The following is a 20,745-nucleotide window of genomic DNA, read 5'->3' as shown; positions in this document are numbered from 1 at the left end:
TAACGTCGTAGTGTCGTAAGTGTCACATAGCCTACACTTCTACAGTAAGTGCCACTTACCAGCCTGCACCATAGCCTCCATCTCTGCCTGCGGGACGACCTTCAGCGCGGGCCCCTCTTGCGGCCGCGTCCAGGTGGTCTCGCGCGTCCGCGAGTGGTAGTAGTAAGACTTGCCGTCTTCGCTCTTGGTCTCCACCCAGATTTCTGGTGCGGGCTGGTAGGATACGAAAGTAAGTTAAAGTCACAATTCAATCTATGAACGAACATATCAAGATTAAATAACTTGAAAAAAATCTTATTGCCAAAGGCCCAGAGAGACCACACATGACGCGACCAGTTTGAAACCGGTTGGAAATGGTCGCGTCGTGTGTGGTCTCTCAACGGAATCTATGGCAGAAACTTAGATGCAACTCAAAAGTAACTAGAAGTTGCAGTTTTGTTGCAATTGCGTTTCACCGTGTGTTCTGGGCCTAAGATGGGAATTGAACCCATGACACCTTCCACTTACTAGCTTGTCTTTTTTTATGCAAAACAAGGCAGGTATTTGACCGCAATAGCAACTGGTTTTCAGTGAGATGCAGTATAGGATGGTGCATATCTGCCCTGTAAGTGCCTATTCACTCTCGCCTTGAAAAGGCCCGGATTAAAGTGTTCGGGAAAGACAGCAGCAGGCAGCGAATTCCAGTCCCTGGCTGTTTGCATTATAAAAGAGTCATCGAAACGCTTAGTACGTACTGGTGGAATGTCTAAATTTTTCAAGTTATTAAAATTTAGTTCAAGATGACTCTTATTAACGCTTAAAGTTTTTAATTAATATCAATTTTAGTTTCATTATTATTGGATCTTATGACATCTGATGTCTCGCTGACGTTCGACGTCACAAACCACTCCATCATACCTCAAGAGTCTGGACTCAGTTATACGCTAGACCAGTCTTTCCCAAAGTGGGCGATAACGCCCCCTTGTGGGCGCTGCAGGCTTAAAGGGGGGCGGTAAGACCCAGAAAAAAAATCGGGACGTTGTGTAGAGGCTTGGGAGGCGTCATTTACTAGGAGGTCTCTTAGACACCGACTGAGCACTCGCCTCTCGACTACAAATGGGGGCCCTAAAAAGATTTTTTTCTCAAAGTGGGCAGTAGACAAAATAAGTTTGGGAACCACTGCGCTAGATCTTTATAATAACATAGTAAAAACTTACCATATTAGGCGGCGGCATGCCGGGCGGACCGCCAAACGGAGGCGGCTGCCCCATCATATTGGGAGGCGGTCCCATCGGCCCCCCCGGCGGCATCATCCCCGGCGGGGGTCCAAACGGAGGGGGGCCGCCCATCATGCCCGGCGGCGGCGGCCCCATCGGCCCCCAGTTGTTGTCGTAGTTCGGCCCGTTGTTCGGCCCGAAGCGGGGCCCGCCGCGGCCGCGGAAGAAGCCCCGGCCCCGCATAGGGGGGCCGCCGGGCCCGTAGCCGCGGCCGCGGAACCGCATCGGAGGCGGGGGCCCGTTCATCCAAGCTGGTGGTGGGCCTCTGTTACCGCCGCGTCTGCAAATTACGTTTATTAGAGCCAGTTCATACATGCGGGCTGCGTTCATTTTGCACTGATCGCAGACCGCAGATCGCATCGCAGAGCATAAAAATTAATGTATACTATAAGCCGGGTTACAAATTTCTATATCTTTGGAACTACTAGACTTCTACCAAAAACAAACTATTGCAGACTGAAAACTACACTGTTAAATTGTTATTTTTCATCCCCAAAATGATTGTCATGTCATAACCCAAAGCCATGGGCGTCCCCCCTGGGGCTGAAAAACTGAACTCCGACAAAGGATATACGCCTTTGTCTGAGTAGTGTATGTCGAAGTAAAGTCATGTCGATATTCAGTAGTGTCGGAGTAACGTAATGTCGAAGTAACGTTTTTCCAGCCCCCCCTGGAAATCGCTTTGAAGGAGCTAAATCAAACGATTTGAATAAAAAATCGGACTTGGCCCCCCCTAAGCCAGTAGCTAAAGTACCAAAAGCATAATAAATATAATAATCAATTTCCATACATAGCAAACGGTTTCACCACGCAAACGGCTGCCATCTTCTCTTCACCACAATACTGCTCTTCTTCAAAAGTTATCAACTCCTTTATTCCCATCTTCCCCCTTCGAGCTTACCACCGGGGTGGTGGTTGGCACTAAATATGGCGTTTAAATTCCCATGTGTCCCCTTCGAACACCCGTCTGATAACGGTCTAGTATCACGAAGGTACGACCAAAACTCACTAGAAACTTCTTTTAGATATAATTTCTTTTTATCTTTCACTTATGTTCACTTCTCTTTTTACTTCAACTAAAAATTTTATACAACATGTTTTGTCAGCTCCTTTATTCCCATCTTCCCCCTTAGAGATTTCCACTGGGGTGGCGGTTGGCACTAAATATGGCGTTTAAATTCCCATGTGCCCCCTTCGAAAAACTGCCTGATAAAGGTCTAATATCGTAAAGGTACGAGCACTCACGAGAAACTTAATTTTAATTTAATATTTTATTTTCGACTGTCAATTGTTTTCACTTCAATATGTATCACCAATACTATTGCAATGTGATATATCTTAAAATTTTCACATTTATGAACACGGCCATTTTCAACCGACTTCAAAAAAGGAGGAGGTTCTCAATTCGACCCGTATGTTTTTTTTTTTTTTTTTTTTCTATGTTTGTTACGCGATAACTCCGCCAATTATGAACCGATTTGAACAAATCTTTTTTCGGCGTATAGGTAATACCTCAAGGGTGGTCCCATTTAAATTTAATATTAAAAAAAACAACCCCCAAGGGTGGAAAATTGGGGATGAACTTTTTTATACGCAATATCTCCGCCGATTATAAACCGATTTGAACGACTATTTTTTTGTTGAATAGGTATTATCAAAAGGGTGGTTTCATGCGAATTTGAAGAAAATATTTCACCCCCAAGGGTGGAAAATTGGGGATGAACTTTTTTATAGGTACGCAATATCTCCGCCGATTATGAACCAATTTTTTTTGGTCTCAGTGTACTGCCTACCTTCAGTGGTAACATCAAGGTAATAATTAGTTAACTAAAAAGCAAGAAATAAGTAAAATTTTATAAAAAAAAAAAAAAACCGACTCCAAAAAACCTACACTAAAACGTAGAAAAATAATTACTAATTACCTACTTATTTATTAGGACGATTATTATTAATAGTTATGTAGGTATACCATGATTGATACTTTTGGAGTCGGTGCAGGCAAACTTTACATGTTTCATAATCTTGGCACCGACTCCAGAAGTATCAATCATGGTATACCTACATAACTATTAATAATAATCGTCCTAATAAATAAGTAGGTAATTAGTAATTATTTTTCTACGTTTTAGTGTAGGTTTTTTGGAGTCGGTTTTTTTTTTTTTTATAAAATTTTACTTATATAAAAATCTCTCGTAATGACGGCGACGTATTTCGTTCAAACGTCCAACTATTTCTCTACAGAAATAAAATTACGTTAAGTAAAACTATATCCCAAGATCACAGACACACTTTCGGCAACAATTTCTATATCAAAATTGATATTTTATGCCTCAAAACCGACAGTAAAACTTGCGTATTAATCACGTGCACGGTCAGACGAAATTTTGATTTATCACTCCCGTCTGGACATCAATCTACGCATCCCGTTTACAGATTCATTGCGACCAATCACAGTACTGTATTTAGATTCGCGCCGGTGCATCTCTCTAGTGCGCAAGTGCTTGTTTAATGACCGTCTCACCCCATGTCTAGTGTACCTAGCTATACAGGTAAGACCTGCAAATAGGTACGTCGCAGTTGCAATATGCGCGAAGTTGATCGAACACGATCGAGGCGAAACGGACTGAAAATGAGTGTTCACACTATCTGTACCTGTAGCGCGAAAAAGTTTTGACGTGGAATCGTTTGCGTGTTCGAATCGCCATTAAAATATTTAAAACTTAAACAGCGCCCTTGTGAACGTGACGTAAAGCGAATTTAGTATGAGAAATGGTAGCATGAACAAAACATCATCATCATCATTTCAGCCATAGGCCATAGGACGTCCACTTGCTGAACATAGGCCTCCCCCAATGACCTCCACAATGGCCGATTGGTGGCGGCCTGCATCCAGCGCCTTCCTGCTACCTTTATGAGGTCGTCGGTCCACCTTTCCGGTACGTGACCTCCACTCCATCCTTGGATTCGAAGGCTGGGTATTAAATTCTGTCGAATACGCAAACGATTCGAAGACGAAACTTTTTCGTGCTAGAGGTACTGATTCGATCAAGTTCGCGCATAGCGTAATTGCACCGTCATCTCAGCTACACTACTCGCTTCAGGTTTCGACGAAGTATTCGCAGGTAGTGTCCACACACTCGGCGCACTATTTCAATTTGTATAACCAATCGTGAAAGGGTGGGGTATTGAGTATTGATCGATACAAGATGGATGTACCTTTTAGCAAACACACAGATACCAGACGCTACCTAGGTATACTGTTTTCATGAAGCCTCATAGTTAGCCTCTACAATCGGGAGCAAAAGTATGTAATCACCATATTTATTTGTTCCAAGCGTTCGTAAGAACTAAATGGCTAATAAAACAAATAAAAATGGTACCATTTAAAAGGTAATATTATAAAACTAGCTTTCCGCCCGCGGCTTCGCCCGCGTACGTGAAATTTTGTCTGTCACAGAAAAACTTTATCGCGCGCGTCCCTGTTTCAATAACCAGGATAAAAGCTATCCTATGTCCTAAAACGTCCTTTCCCGGGACTCAAACTATCTCTATGCCACATTTCATCAAATTCGGTTCAGTGGTTTGGGCGTGAAAGCAAGACAGACAGAGTTACTTAGGCATTTGTAATATTAAGTATAGATTTCATTGATAATGTAGATACATAACAGCCATACAGTTCTTAAGATCGCTCGGAACCAAACACAACGGTGGATTCCATAATTTTGCTCGTAAGTATAATTTTTTAATTTAGCCTAAGCCCAGACATGTGCATGTGGATTGAGTGATCCTTGCTTCAATCTTAACAAAAATCGAGGAAGTTTTACTTAAAATATGTTAAAACATTGCAATGAAGTTTAAAAATTTGTTAAACCTAAGATAAAAATGTTATGGCCAATAAATAGGAGCACTCATACCGCACGCTTTAAGAAAACGTCAACATGTTTATTTCAGAAAATAAAGCCTTTCCACTTCTTTTTATAGTATTGAAAAATTGTTAAGAATATGTTAAAACTATTAACAAATTCCGAAATCCCTTGCACGTCCCGTTCCAAAGTTATGACGATTATTTAGGATCACTCACACCGCACACGGGCCGTATGAGTGCGTTTCAAGATCATGACTATTTATTAATAAATAAGTTTTATTTCTGTTGGGAAATGTGTGCAAACTGACGAGCGAATTTGTTAAAGAATAAGTGTGACAAAACTTAGAAGCTGAAGGAAGAAATTAACCTTTATTCTTTCCTCCAATATGCCGTGTGAGTGATCCTTACTTTTACCTCTATCTGCTCATATGTAGTTCGTAGGCAGACTGAGTTAGTATCTAAAATTGTTAATCGTTTCTAACAATAACTTGGCATATATTTTGCTTTTATTAAGGCCATAATTTAAGAAATATCAGCTTAGATGATTCCTAAAGGAAAATGTTGATTAGGGTACATATGATTTTTTATTTTGTGAGACTGTTTCGATTCACCAGAAGTTTTCTTAAGGACGTGTACGAGCTAATTGAAAGCGTGCTAGTCGGTGGCCTGCCGTCAGTTTTGAGCCTGTGGCAGGCCTTTTTGGAGTCAAATTTTATTGCTTATATCTTAGACGAACTGTCCACCATCCACCCACACGCTAACAGCTATCCTACGAACATTTCTGAGCTCTTGCTGGACGTCGATACCAGTCAAATGACGATTTCATAGAGAGGTTGACATGAAAAAACGGTCATTCCTCTGCGATGTGCACCGACGCTGTTCACAACTTGGTCTCGGGATAAAGCCACCAGTCTCCCGAAAGCGTCTTAAAACTTTCGAAACCCAAGACTGGCTTAAATGTGGAGCTGACGTGCGACAGTCCGCTGGCTGAGCCCTTCTTGCAATATCGTATATCGTCATAAATTACCTATAGCCTATATGTTATTCTGGGTTATGTTATAACGTCCTTAGGAAAACTTCTGATGAATCGAAACAGTCTCACAAAATAAAAAATCATATGTACCCTAATCAAAATTTTCCTTTAGGAATCATCTAAGCCTGATATTTCTTAAATTATGACCTTAATAAAAGCAAAATATATGCCAAGTTATTGTTAAAAACTATTAACAATTTTAGATACTAGCTCAGTCTGCCTACGAACTACATATAAGCAGATAGAGGTAAAAGTAAGGATCACTCACACGGCATATTGGAGGAAAGAATAAAGGTTAATTTCTTCCTTCAGCTTCTAAGTTTTGTCACACTTATTCTTTAACAAATTCGCTCGTCAGTTTGCACACATTTCCCAACAGAAATAAAACGTATTTATTAATAAATAGTCATGATCTTGAAGAGCACTCATACGGCCCGTGTGCGGTGTGAGTGATCCTAAATAATCGTCATAACTTTGGAACGGGACGTGCAAGGGATTTCGGAATTTGTTAATAGTTTTAACATATTCTTAACAATTTTTCAATACTATAAAAAGAAGTGGAAAGGCTTTATTTTCTGAAATAAACATGTTGACGTTTTCTTAAAGCGTGCGGTATGAGTGCTCCTATTTATTGGCCATAACATTTTTATCTTAGGTTTAACAAATTTTTAAACTTCATCGCAATGTTTTAACAGACAGTGTCTTGATAAGACATTGGATCACCGCTCTAATAAACCAGGAGCAAATATATGTAAATAATTAATAATGTCAAATATCACTACTAACATTAGATGTAAGAACATTGTTACTAACATAATTGGATCTTTGTAATCTGAATAAATGAAATTTATTATTATTATTATTATTAACATATTTTAAGTAAAACTTCCTCGATTTTTGTTAAGATTGAAGCAAGGATCACTCAATCCACATGCACATAGCCCAGACTACACTCTTCTAGTCGGCCGATAGTTGTCCCGATTCTAATTTGTATGAAGAATCGGCCGATGTAATGTGCGCACTTCATACATATCCATACTGATTAACAGCTCGACCACTATCGGCTTTAATTTGTATGAAGAATCGGCCGATGTAAAGTGCGCACTTCATACATCTCCATACTGATCAACAGCCCGACCCAACTATCGGCCGACAAAAAGTCTGTGGTCTGCTGCTAGTCTTAGCCAATATACCAGATGGCAGCTAGGTACATACTGTTTTCACAAAGACTCATAATAAGCACTAGAATGTTTTTATTTACAAATTAAAAATAATCGCAGAGCGGTACGAACCGGTTACCTAAACTTAGGTATTTCAAATCAGGTAAACAAAATACGCATGTTAAGTATTTTTTTCCTTAGGTAGCACTTTTAATATTCGTGCTGTAACCGCAACAAGTAGGTAACAGTTCAAAAACAATTAAAATGTTTTATTACACAGTACACAGTACAATATTTATTTTACGAAATCGCCATCATGCTTTCTGTAAATATTACATAGGTGTTTTCTAGACATCGTACATACGCATACGGCAAGAATTTCTCGTTATAATTTTACGTAATTTTAAGTGGTAATTTATCATTGTGTAGTCAATAAATTGAGTTATTTTAAAAATATAATTTCATAGAAAAAATCAACTCTAGAAGTTAAGAAGGAATCCGTTTATCATTGATTAAAATGATTAATAATAACCAATTATTCAGACTGAATAGACAAACTTAATGATATGTTTCTATCTCTTATTAAAACTAGTTTCAGTCAAATGACGTCCACTGCTGGACAGTCTCCCCCAAAGATTTCCACGTAAAATAATAGACTTTAATAGATATTAATCACCATCATCAGTTTAGTCTGCAGGATTTCCTCTCGAATTGATCAGTTACCATTATTATAGTAGGTTATTGCCCAAAATAATCCATCGCAGGAAGGAAGCAAACAATACAGTGTGAGTCACGTTAAAGTGTACATATGAAAATAGATGAAACTAGACCTATTTTTATCGACAAAAAAGAGGTCAACATTTTTTTGAGATTTTTTTTAAATTTTTTATAGAATTTTTTTTCTTCCAATTACTTATTGTAAAGAAAACGTAATAACTTTTAAACTGAGCGGTATATCCTGATAAAATAAAGACAGTAATAATTCTAAGTAACAGGCGATACTAAAAAAATACATAAAATACATAAAAAAGGCCAACAAATAATAAAAAATGATACTTTTTGAAAAAAATCTGCTTTAAAATTCGTGTTTTTTTGGTTATTTGATAAATTTCTCCAAAAAATGCCCCTATAACAGGTGGCTTCTATTACTTTTTATTATTCTCTATCGTATTATCTTTGTAAAACCAAAAATCTCACGTCTCTATCCCTATCACAACATTTGCTATGATCGTTTGAACAAAGGCCTGCCACAACATTATTCTCCGCTACAGTTAGAGACAATTTTAATTTTAACTAAAATGCTTATTTTGCTTCGAAATCTTTTGTTTTTATTTGAAATCTAACTCGTCTTTATCAAAATAACAAATCTAGAGCCATTTTCAGTTTCGTTGTTAACGAAGCGTTGAATGGCGCGCCCGGAGAGGCTTAGTTCAAACGATGATTGCAAACGTTGTGATAGGGATAGAGACATGCTATTTTTGGTTTTACGAAGGTAATACGATAGAGAATAATACAAAGTAATAAAAACTGCCGGTTATAGGGGCATTTTTTGGAGATATTTATCAAATAACCAAAAAAACACGAATTTAAAAGCAGATTTTTTTTCAAAAAGTATCATTTTTTATTATTTGTAGGCCTTTTTTATGTATTTTATGTATTTTTTTAGTATTGCCTGTTATTTAGCATTATTACTGTTTTTATTTCATCAGGATATACCGCTTACTTTAAAAGTTATTACGTTTTCTTTACAATAAGTAATTGGAAGAAAAAAAATTCTATAATTTTTTTTAAAAAAATCTCAAAAAATTTTTGACCTCTTTTTTGTCGATAAAAATAGGTCTAGTTTCATCTATTTTCATATGTACACTTTAACGTGACTCACACTGTATAATGACATTTCATGGATAATACTAACTCAGGATGAAAAATTATTTAACAATTCATACCGGTAGCTGTAAATGATAATTTTAACAGCCCAGTAGTTCCAAAGATTACACGAAATATGCAGAATGGTTTTTGTATTACTTTCATAATACACACAACATGCATATTATTGTAGTATACGAACATTACAAAGCGTACAGGCAGAGCATTGGCCAAATTATTTACGTTTACAAAATTACAACAACAATTTCAAGGATTTTTTTGTCTTCGAAGAATAAAATGTGTAATAAAACATACAGGATTGGGAGTTACAAGCTGTTATTGGTTATTGAATTTTACGTTTTGTGCAAAGGTTGCACAAAATGTGCAACTTTTTTGATTATTTGAAATTGTTTAGGACAGACGATTTCTTTCGTTACTTTCGCCAGCTGTGAATTTATAACATCAGCAAGAATATTTAAACGTAATAACGTTTGCTTAAACTAATACAGTTGGATAACATTTTGATATATTGAATAACTTGAAGTTAGTTTTGATTTTCATGGTCACATAACAGATTGGGCAATTCTTACGTAACAATTCTAAATATTCAAGGTCACACAGTTGTAATAAGAATTTATTTCAAATACACGTCATCCTTAATTAATTTGCCATCTACTGCATGAAGAATAAAATTTACCAGAGGGAAATGAAGAATTTAGCTTAAGACTCCCCACGCTGGCCAGATGGGTTGGGAGAAGAAACACAATTTCATTTTTTTTTTTCAGCCAAATGATGTCCACTTCATTTAATAAACTCCATAAAATATACATACATAATAAACTATGACACAGAAATGCTCATGCATACACAGCAAAACTAGGTTTTTACAGACAGAATACCTAACACAATCATGCATTTCACGATAAATACAGTCACAAATAGCACATTATGCATCTATTAGACCAGGGGTTCCCAATCTTTTTTACCCCGCACCAGTTACAAATTTAGTATTTTGTCACTACTCCCTATTCCGCCCTGCTCTTTGAAAAAGGTTCAGTCAAAAGAAATAGGCACCTATGATGATAGTAGTTACGTTAGGTAGATAGGAACAAAAATTGAAACATTTACAATATGAAATTTCTACAGCGCACCAGGGAACACTTTGGGAACCCCTGTATTAGACATTTCAAGGACGATTTTAGAGCATTCAAAAAACTAAATTAGTGACTTACATCCTTTCAGCACACACTCAGCATAAAAAAATAGTTTTTATTATGTTTAGTTTTTAATGATAATTTAGGTAATACAGGTAATTTAGCAAACGCTGTGTAATCAAATCGAATAGTTATTCAGTACATAGGCCCTTTCCAGGGCACTCATACACATCCCAAATATAGCTTGCCCTACCACCACTTCGGGACAACATATGGGCTGGTGCTGAGAAGAAGTGGCGGAAGAAACTCAGTCACCTTTGACAGCCTCTTTTTCAATCAATGTAGTACTATCGATATCAAACATATTTAAACTGGATTTGCATGGAAATCTTAGTGAGAATGAGTTGTGATTGTATTAAAGTTTTGCTGTACTGTATCACTTGATAATTGAGTCGATAGGTCATCAAAACGAAACATTATTATGTAAATAACAACAAATATTAAAACTAGAAGTGCTACTGATGGATTATACGGCCAAATTGCCAGCGTTCGCAGGTTATAAGTTGGTATCGAGATGGTAAGGTCTGCGGAATTAAAATCGAGATTTAGATGGCATCATAACAACTTCTTTATGTTAAACTAGCGACTGCATACGCGTGGATCTCGTTTTACCCCCTTAGGGGCCCGTTCCCGTGGGAATTTCAGGAATCCCTTTCTTAGTGCACCTCTACAGAACCTAAGCTACGTCCCTTCCAAATTTCAAGTGCCTACGTTTAGCTGTTTAGGCTGTGCGTTGATATGTCAGTCAGTCAGTTTCTCCTTTTATTTAATTAGATAGTCTCAAACTACAGCTACCTATTTAGTGTGTAGGATCGATTCCAGGCTTTTTCAAAACATGTTGTAAAGTTGTAACATGGGTCAACAAGCCAGTGTGAGCGAGACAGTGCCAAGGATTCTTAGCTGGTGTTTCAGGAATAACCACCAAAAATATTATCTACAAATAGGACAGTTATAATATTGTTTTTAGGTCAGATCTCCAGGGGGCTAACTACACTCGACGTCAAATAAATCGCACCTCCCGCGACAAGCATTTTCAAACGTATGCATCCCTACTTCCCACCAATATTGGTACCATTTAAAAGCCTAGTTCTAACCTTAATTTCATTAAAGGAAAGGTTTTTACCCCAAAAATGTGTCTTTAGAAGGATCCTGAGTAACTTCTTCAAAAAATAGGTAGTTACGCTAGAGCCAACTTTTATGGCTATAAAACTGTTAAGTTGGGTTTAATTGCTATCCATCTGTTAAAGAGGACACGTGAAATCATTATTTGGTTTTATAACCATAAAAATTGGTCTAATTGATCCCATAGGTGGGCCCAAAGTGAGGTATTTTTTCAAGTCACATTTATGGTATATGTTAATCATTTATTAAGAAATTAAATGTGTTTTTCTTTAAGGATATTTACTGGGCTTTCAAATAACACCAATATTGTTGGGGTACCATGATTGTGTCAGAAGAAAATCGTTAAAGTTCGCGTCGCGGAAGGTGCGGTTTATTTGATGTTGAGTATATCTACTAAGATTGTAATATTGAATGACAGTGAATACACAAGTACAATGGTAAAAGATAATCATATGATGCAGTCAGAAATCATGGTTATTCTAAATTAAAATAATGTAAGGGCTTTCTTATAAAATTGATGTAATAAAAAGAATCCAAGTGCCAAAATTTCATGTTTAAAAGGTTTTGATGCCATCTAAAACGTTTAGAATCAGTAAATAATAATAGCGCGGACTAAATTATTCATAGAACCACGCCGGGTATGGCGTGGTTCTCAGCCATACATTGCGTACTCACCTGAAGTTGCCTCGTCCTCGATTTCCTCTAAAGCTGTTGACGTCTTCATCGTCGAAAGGACCATCCTCAAAACCGAGCATATCTCCTCCATATTCTTTAGAAGGATCCACAGCCTCGGTCAAACTCAGTTCACTACTCCTACTCTGCTGCTGTACAAGTTCGTTCAACGTAGGTTGCGCCGTTTGCGTTTCCATATATTCCTCACCCATTGTTAGCTAAATAATCCTTGAACACAAATCACTAAGTCTTCATCACTATTCAGTTTGTTTTTTGCGAAAAATCACATCACATCAATACCGCGGAATATCAAATTTTCACGCAAAATGGCGGCGTGCGACGGCTTCTCTGCTAGGGATTGACACAAGTCAATTTGTTTTGTCGATTGACATGGTTGTCTAATCGACAATCGATTTTCACGGTGGCTGAAATTAATTAAGTTTTTACTGATAACGATGAAGTTTAATCAATAAAAAATTAATATGACTCTCATTGGGAACCAGCTATAAAAATTAATGTTACGGGAAATCAATATTAATAACTGGGAATCTTGCATACCGATTTCCACTAATATTTATCTGAAAATCATCCCAGATTTTAAGGACCAGCTAAACAAGTAGGTAATAAATAAATAAGAATACCTACTTCAAATAAAAATAATAACCTACTGGATAAAATAATAAATTAGCAAAATGTGTAAAAAACGTTTACAAAATCGATTAAACGAACGAACCTCATGGAAACGATTATCAACTCGAATGTGAAATTTAATCCGATTATAATCGACGTATGATGTATCGAAAATGTTTAAAAAAAGTCTCCTGCCCCCCTAGACAAAACGCACTTTTTGATCGAATCGAAAATCGAATCCGTCAAAACTCCATACAAAAAAGGGGCTTTTCGACCACTTATCGACTGGTTTGCGATTATAATTTGCACTTTGTCTAAAATCGAATCCGTCAAAACTCCATACAAAAAAGGGGCTTTTCGACCACTTATCGACTGGTTTGCGATTATAATTTGCACTTTGTCTAGACCCACTGTTCTACGTCTGTATCCCCCATTAGTAGCTTCCTTCTCTCCCACAGTATTTTACAGCGTGTCCCTATCCCTACAGTGAGGCACCTCTCCTGAGCGTTCCTCTCTTCTCTTCTATTAGGGCTTTTGCCAACAGTGTCCCAGTCCTACTTGGAGTGTCCTGGTGTTACATGCAGTGTCCCAAGCCTATAATTATGGTGTCCCAGTCCTCCACAGAGCTGATCAGTCCATCACGGAGTGTCCTTTTCTCTAGTGCCCCTCCCTCCTAGTACAGTATATACCTCCTCCTAAAGCATGTCCCTCCTTTTACAGCGTGTCCCTCATCCTACAGCGTGTCCCTCCTCCTACAGCGTGTCCCTCCTACAGCGTGTCCCTCCTCCTACATGTGTCCCTCCTCCTACAGCGTGTCCCTCCTCCTACAGCGTGTCCCTCCTCCTACAGCGTGTCCCTCCTCCTACAGCGTGTCCCTTCTCCTACAGCGTGTCCCTCCTACAGCGTGTCCCTCCTACAGCGTGTCCCTCCTACAGCGTGTCCCTCCTACAGCGTGTCCCTCCTCCTACAGCGTGTCCCTCCACCTACAGTGTGTCCCTCCTCCTACAGTGTGTCCCCAGTGTCCCTCCTCCTATAGTGTCCCTCCTACAGCGTGTCCCTCCTCCTACAGCGTGTCCCTCCTCCTACAGCGTGTCCCTCCACCTACAGCGTGTCCCTCCACCTACAGCGTGTCCCTCCACCTACAGCGTGTCCCTCCACCTACAGCGTGTCCCTCCACCTACAGCGTGTCCCTCCACCTACAGCGTGTCCCTCCACCTACAGTGTGTCCCTCCTACAGTGTGTCCCCAGTGTCCCTCCTCCTATAGTATCCCTCCTCCTATAGTGTCCTCCTATAGTGTCCCTCTTCCTATAGTGATGACCCTTCTACAGTGTCCCTCTCGAAATAAAAAATATAATTGCTTTGTATAAACCATTTTTATTGCTTTCTGCTTATCGTTAAGTACATCGGATCTGGAATCGGGTGGCACATAAAATACTGATTTACTTATAAAATATCCAATTTGTGAACTTATGTCTTCATAAAGCTTATGGGGAATCTTGAGATCTTAGCTTTTTGAGGTTTCTTGTATTGCGACAACTCCTGGATGGTTTTGATCGCTTTTTCAGCACCAACTTTGCCGGATTGCGTCGAAAAGTAATTTGCGAGAACCGTACTGAAAGGAGGCACCGTCTTATGGTGGAACTTTGGCTTCACCTTGCTGTATGGTTGTGTCCTGATGATGTTCGGGTTATGGTCGTATTTTGGAGGGGGAGGCAGCGGTAATGACTTCGAAGTTATGATCTCTGGATTCTTCGCCTCAGAGGCCACCGTTCTAGCCGCTCGGCAGTTGTCACAGAAGCAAACTTCGTTTTCTTTCGCGAGTGGATCCGTCGCCATACACGAACCGACGATGCAGCACTTCGGTAAAGGCCCGACTGGACCGCTCGGGCCTGTAGGGCCACATGGACCGCCGGGGGAGACCGGGCCGCAGACGGGGACTGGAGGACACTGGCAACTTAGACACGGACCGCAGAAGCATCCGCTGCAGCAACCGCAAGGGCCACATCCACAAGGCCCACACGGCCCGCATGGCCCACACCCGCACGGGCCACAGGGGCCGCACGGGCCGCAAGGCCCACAACCGCATCCGCATCCACAAGGTCCACATCCAAAGGGTCCGCAACCGCATCCACATGGGCCGCATCCACAGGGGCCACACCCAAATCCACAGGGGCCACATCCGCAAGGGCCGCATCCACATCCGCAAGGCCCGCACCCACAAGGACCACATCCGCAAGGTCCACAGGGTCCGCAGGGCCCACACGGTCCACAGCCACAGGGTCCGCATACGCCGCAAATATCAAGCACGTCAGGAAGTACACAGCAGAAAGGCCCGCAAGGACCACAAGGCCCACACGGCCCACAAGGCCCGCAAGGTCCACACGGTCCGCAAGGTCCACAAGGCCCACATGGGCCACATGGTCCGCAAGGCCCACATGGGCCGCAGGGACCGCCGAACGGACCACAGCATCCAGGACCGCAGGGAGAGCAGGGCCCCAATCCGAGAGGGCCGCATGGTCCACCAGGGCAGGGCGGCGCCGGCCCACAGGGACCGCCGGGTCTAACAGGGCCAGCGCAAGGGCAGGGACCCGTTTGTATGTGATACGGTCCGCAAAACCAGGTTCCGTACGGGTAGTAGTAATATCCAGTCATGTGTTGTACGCATCTCGCGGGGGTGTTGCAGGGCGGCGGGAGACCACAGCCGCACCCGCAGCCGTAGGGCGCTGCACAACCGCAACCGCAGCCGCAAACTGTACTCGTGCAAAGCCTCGCTAGGGCATCATCGACGGGGCTCGTCCCAATCAATTCTGGTTCTATTTCCGGCGCAGCTTGTGGCGATTCCGAGTAAAGACAGTGTTGCATTACACCAGGGGGGTGTCTGTAGTAATTCGGGCATTTCTGTTCCTCGTAGAAGAGTGCAGAGTGTGTTCTCGGCAAGTGATCGCAATGTGGTGCGCCGTCTTCCTGGGTCCTCTGGCTAAACAGGTTCGGACAGGAAATGCTCTGGCGTGGCGTGGCCGCGGCCCTCCGAGGCAACTCTTCCTCCAGCTGTGGCCTGGTCTGCATGAATTTGATCAGCGGCGGCTCTAGCTGAATCTTATTTATGTGCTCTCTCAAGCCCATCTTCGTGGCGACATTCGCTGAAAGGATGAGTGTACTGTAATGACAATCCTACAATCTCACTAAGTAAGAGGGCTAGATATAAATGAAACTATCGTTTGTAGGTTGATAGTTTATTCCACTTATGAGCGCGTTCGTTACAGAGCTATTGCAAGATGTGGTCGGTGTTACTTTGGCTAAGTATTAGGCATCGTTATCCGAGTGTCTAGTCTCGCCTAATAAGTCACGATCAGGGAAGGTCTAGTAAGGATTGTAGTCTCAACCTAGTTAGTCATAGTTGGGGATTAAGATTCGTATGCCTTAAACTCAGCATTGATGTTAGGACGCGGGTATGGGTTCCTATAGTTTGGGATGGAGGCATAGTCAAACGCGCCAGCTTTAAATCTAGGCCTGTCTCTCTGTTCCTGAGTCATGATAGTCCTGGGCTTCTCAAGAGGGGGGCACTGCCTGGATGCCTTAAGGTGGAGTGGGCTCTTGTATTTGGGGTCTAATTCAGGGAATCTAGTTTGGATGGAAGTGTCAGTGAAGCTCTTATTGTTGGGAGCGTAACCCTGGCTGGGACTGGCGGTGTTGCTGGCCGATTTGGGGCGGTCAACCTGGGGTCGCGGGAACAAGTCGTCGAACGGAGAGTCTGGTCTAACTTGGGTGCTGTACGGGCACATGAAAGAAGAAAGGACTGTAGCGGTGGGCAAGTGGCGTTTGGGATCTATTGGTCCTCGAGAAGGGTCCATAGCAGCATTATTGAAGGGGAAGAATCTCGCAATGCCAGACGACTTGCTCGTTTGCCGGGTGTTATCTTGTGACAAGGGATATTTGATTTGGTTGCCGGGAACTACACCGGATCGGACTGGAGGAGGCGCCGACGCCGTCGCCGCGCAAGGACTCGGGGTGCTCATGACGGGCATAGGGCAGACAGCCGCAGGACAGATGCAGCAAGGACCACAAGGCCCGCATTTGCAAGGCCCACATGGGCCACAGGGGCCACACGGGCCGCACGAAGGTCCACAGGGTCCGACGGGGCAGCAGGTTCCAGTCACGTGGTACGGTCCGCAGAACCAAGTACCATAAGGATAGTAGTAGTAGCCGGTCATGTATTGGATGCAACGAGGAGGGGTGTTGCAGGGTGGGGGGAGACAGTTGCATCCGCCAGGGCAGCCACAGGGTCCGCAGGGGAAGGGACAGGGGCACCCGCAGTTGCAGGGTTTCGAGTAGGAGCGCTTGGACATGGCTGCGACTTGAGTCGCTTGCAAGAGGTTGCCGCAGTTTGCGAGAAATGGCGACGCGAGGGCATTCGCGGGTCTCGTTCGGGGAGGGCTGAAGTGCCGGACGGCTACGCGAATCTTCGGCCTCGTCTCTGGAACGATCGTCGGGCACGAGATGCTGAGGCGCACTGGCAGCGCCCTGCGCGGCTCTTGTCGCCTGCGCACCGGTGACAGTCGCTTCGAATTGCCGATCTTCGTGTACCCCAAGCAGAGGGCCCTTTTCTCATCCTTCAAGCTTCGGCATAGCACTGCCTTCGCTGCAAAGGTATGGTTATGCTATTCACCTCGATTAAAATTCTGAATATGTTCCTAAATTAGTTAGACTGGCGAAATGAAACAGAATGTAACACAGAATATTTATTGAAATAAAAATAATCAAAACAAACGTATATCAAATGATTGAAATTGTGAGCGTAATTCAAAAGGGCAAGTCAAATTATTCTAAGGATGTTTCTTCAAGTTGTCATGGGTTGACCTTGACCCCAGTGATGCGTGAGGAGAGCTTGTCTTTCTTGCGTTCTTGTTGTTCGTGCCTCACAGGCGCAGCAGGCTGCGGCGGTTGCGCCATCTGTTGCTGCGGGGCCCCACACGTGGCGCAGCAAGCGCAGCCCGCGCAAGCAGCGCACTCGCACTTTGCGCTCTTCGGCTTTGGAGGGCAGGGGCAAGGGCAGCAGGGGCCGCAGGGGCCACACGGGCCGCATGGACAAGGGCATCGGCAGGGTCCACAAGGGCCGCACGGTCCACAGGGGCCGCAGGGCCCGCATGGCCCGCAAGGCCCGCAGGGACCACACGGGCCGCAAGGTCCGCAAGGGCCGCAGGGACATGGGCATCTGCACGGGCCGCAGGGTCCGCAGGGTCCACATGGGCCACATGGGCCGCAAGGTCCACAGGGCCCACACGGGCCGCAGGGGCAGCAGGGCCCGCAGGAGGGGCAGCCGCAAGACGGACACGCTCCTTCCTTTTTCTCGTCATCTTTTTTCTCAGCGTAACAGCGCACTGAGCCAGTTTGGTCGCCGCAACAGAGGATACTTGTGCGGCCGGTCAGCGCCGGGCCGAAGGCCGACGAGCCGCAGTAGGCCGCCGCTGCAAAGGACACCCATCATATAATACTCGGCAAGGAAGCCGCTGGCTGGCTGCGGATGCTATTCGGAAGAACGACAGATGCGCGTCGCCTCGCCGAGTATTATAGGCTGGAGGTCCCTTGGCGACCACCGTTCTCCAAAATAACACTCACAAACCTCGCCAGCGGCGGGAGGGCACGGTAGACGCGGTAAACAAAGCGAAACCCGGTTTGAGAACGATCAGTTTTACACATGTCAAATTGACAGGTGTCACGATAGTCGCTTTTTTCAGAAAAACCAAGGAAAAAATATAAACGCACATGAAATAGTGTTAATCTAGCAACAGATTCAAATCTTACAAATCTAATGACTAATCTACCACTTACCTTCAGATTTTTTTTATTCTAATCCACTAAAGCAAATTATCTTTTGCAGTCACCATCATTAGGTACAATCGCCCTTCTACCACCCAAAGACCACTGCAAAGATTACAGATACATCACACGAACTATAGCTACCAGACATTACACTTTTAACAATTATCACTACGGAACCACTCAATCACGAAACCCTACTCTACTCAACCCAAATAGCTAGTGTTGTACCACGCTCATTCTAAATCGAGAGCAATTTCAAAGATTACTTCAACATAGGTACGTAGGTAAAAGTCCGCAAAACTTAAAAATTATATTACAAAAGCTTGTAAAAAATACTTACACAGTGGTGCGGCGTTTTTCTTGTGGGCTGTAGTAGCAAGTTGTCGCCCTTTTATGCATTTCAGCAGCGAGACATTTCTCGGCATTACCGCTTTCCTCAATACTAGAGCCATGCTTACGCTGGTTTTGTGTTTGGTTTTCTATTTATTTGACCGGTTGGAAACTTGGAATTTTTCTAGATTTTTAACTGGTTACTTGAAAATTTGGGCCATGGTAGGATGGTTGAACGCGTCTGGTGTGGGAGAACAAAAGATGATCACATGGTTTTCAATTTTCAAAATTTCGGATTGTTCTTTTTCTTTTTCCGCGATATGGCTTGAATTTGATGTGAAAGAAGTTTGTAAAGAGGAATGTGACCTCGTTTTCTTCTCTATAGGTATAAAGCTGCATGCACATAATATAAAATAGCTAGTTTATGTTATGGTTATGGTCACTTTTTAGGGTTCTGTATCCGGGGGTTTTGAATAAAAACTATTATAACTTTTACCCGCAGTTCATCCGCATGATTTTATAAAAACTATGAAAATGAAACCTATTCTCTCAAGCTAATGTTCCTTTTTCTAAATCAATTTAGTGAGTTATTTTCTATTACAAACAAGCTCACAAACCTCTTTAATATTAGTGATAAATAAAGTGAAGTAAAACAGCCAAAATATGAAATAATAACTTTTATTCAAGATTTTTTTTTAACTGAATCAACAAAAAGAAATTATTTGTGACATTAACAAAAAATTATTCAATTTTTCAAAGGTTGGCAAGAGATGGACTAATAACATTTTAGTATTTTCTCAAAGGCTTGAAGAGTGAAGACTAATTTTAGTGTTTTGAGAGGGCTTTTAGACACGTAAGTTTATTTTTAAGTGTCATTGACTAGTCCCTCCCCCCCGTCCGTCCGTTTATGGGTTCGTGCAAGGGGGGTAGGGGGTTTAAGACACTTAAGTTTCTTTTGGGGTCAGGGGGGAAAGAGGGGCTAAATGACCAAATTGAATTTATCTTAGGAGGGGGGTTATATTTTTCAAGAGGAGGGGAAGGGGGGTTTTTAGACACTTAGGGTTCCTTAAGGAGGAGGACCAATTTGGGGAAGGGGGTTTTAAGTGTCCTATGTACTTAATATCCTATGTAGCAGTCTCTAGGGTCCCCCCTAAACTCCCTAAGTCCCCCCTAGCGATCGGCGGCGGCCCCCTCAGCCGATGCACGGCGCGGCTGTGCTTGACGGCGTAGTGCCGGCAGCGGTAGGCGCGCGCGCACACCAGGCACACGTAGCTTCGGTCGCTGTGGCGAGCTGTGACTTGAGTTTGGATCGTTAGGGGCTATGGACTAAGTTGAGTAGGTTTGGGGGTATTATAAAGGGCTTATGGACTCATTTTTGACTTTTTGAAGGGGAGGGGGGGCTGGACGACTAATTTGGACTGTTTTGAGGGGTTTATAGACCCTAAGGTTTCTTTTAAGGGGGGTTAAAGACACTTAAGTTTCTTTCCGGGTCAGGGGGGGGGGGGGGCTAAATGACCAATTTGAGTGTATTTTTCAAGGAGAGAGGGAGCTAAGACTAATTTGAGTGTTACTAGGAGGGGGTTTTAGACACTTAAATTTCTTTTGGGGGTTGGGAGCAGGAAGAAAAGACCAATTTTGGTGTTTTGGAGGTGGGTTTATCTATAGACACTTTATGGTTTCTTTAAAGGGGTTTGGGGGTTAAAGACACTTAAGTTTCATTGGGGTCAGGGGGGAAAGGGGTCTAATTGACCAATTTCACTGTATTTGAGGGGGTTT

At 42.5% G+C, this 20,745-nt stretch overlaps 2 protein-coding genes across 3 annotated transcripts in view; both read right to left on the bottom strand.

The window, feature by feature from the left end:
• Positions 1–12,532, bottom strand: part of LOC135085952 (transcription elongation regulator 1-like) — a 96,030-nt gene extending 83,498 nt beyond the window's left edge. Inside the window, exons 1-3 of the mRNA XM_063980736.1 lie at positions 12,192–12,532; positions 1,197–1,536; positions 64–213 (exon numbers count right to left, since the gene is read on the bottom strand). Of these exons, the coding sequence (XP_063836806.1) occupies positions 64–213; positions 1,197–1,536; positions 12,192–12,400 (699 nt within the window). The 5' untranslated portion in view covers positions 12,401–12,532. The remainder of the gene's footprint in view (positions 1–63; positions 214–1,196; positions 1,537–12,191) is intronic.
• Positions 12,533–16,036: 3,504 nt separating this feature from the next.
• On the bottom strand, positions 16,037–19,261 carry LOC135086164 (keratin-associated protein 5-3-like). Of its 2 annotated transcripts, none has more exons than XM_063980969.1 (2): positions 18,980–19,255; positions 16,037–17,458 (listed from the first exon to the last, which is right to left on the bottom strand). In XM_063980969.1, exons 1-2 carry the CDS (start codon positions 19,089–19,091, stop codon positions 16,224–16,226), a joined length of 1,347 nt encoding a protein of 448 aa, XP_063837039.1. In that variant the 5' UTR covers positions 19,092–19,255; the 3' UTR covers positions 16,037–16,223. The 2 variants fall into 2 exon arrangements, with proteins under 2 accessions (XP_063837039.1, XP_063837040.1); XM_063980970.1 differs by lacking the exon at positions 16,037–17,458 and adding an exon at positions 17,546–18,284 and having other exon boundaries at positions 18,980–19,261.
• Positions 19,262–20,745: the final 1,484 nt, after the last annotated feature.

Source organism: Ostrinia nubilalis, chromosome 30 (genome assembly GCF_963855985.1).
Source record: "Ostrinia nubilalis chromosome 30, ilOstNubi1.1, whole genome shotgun sequence".
Classification (NCBI taxonomy): domain Eukaryota; kingdom Metazoa; phylum Arthropoda; class Insecta; order Lepidoptera; family Crambidae; genus Ostrinia; species Ostrinia nubilalis.
Note: the sequence above shows the minus strand (reverse complement) of the source record. Positions and strands in the feature narration are given on the sequence as shown.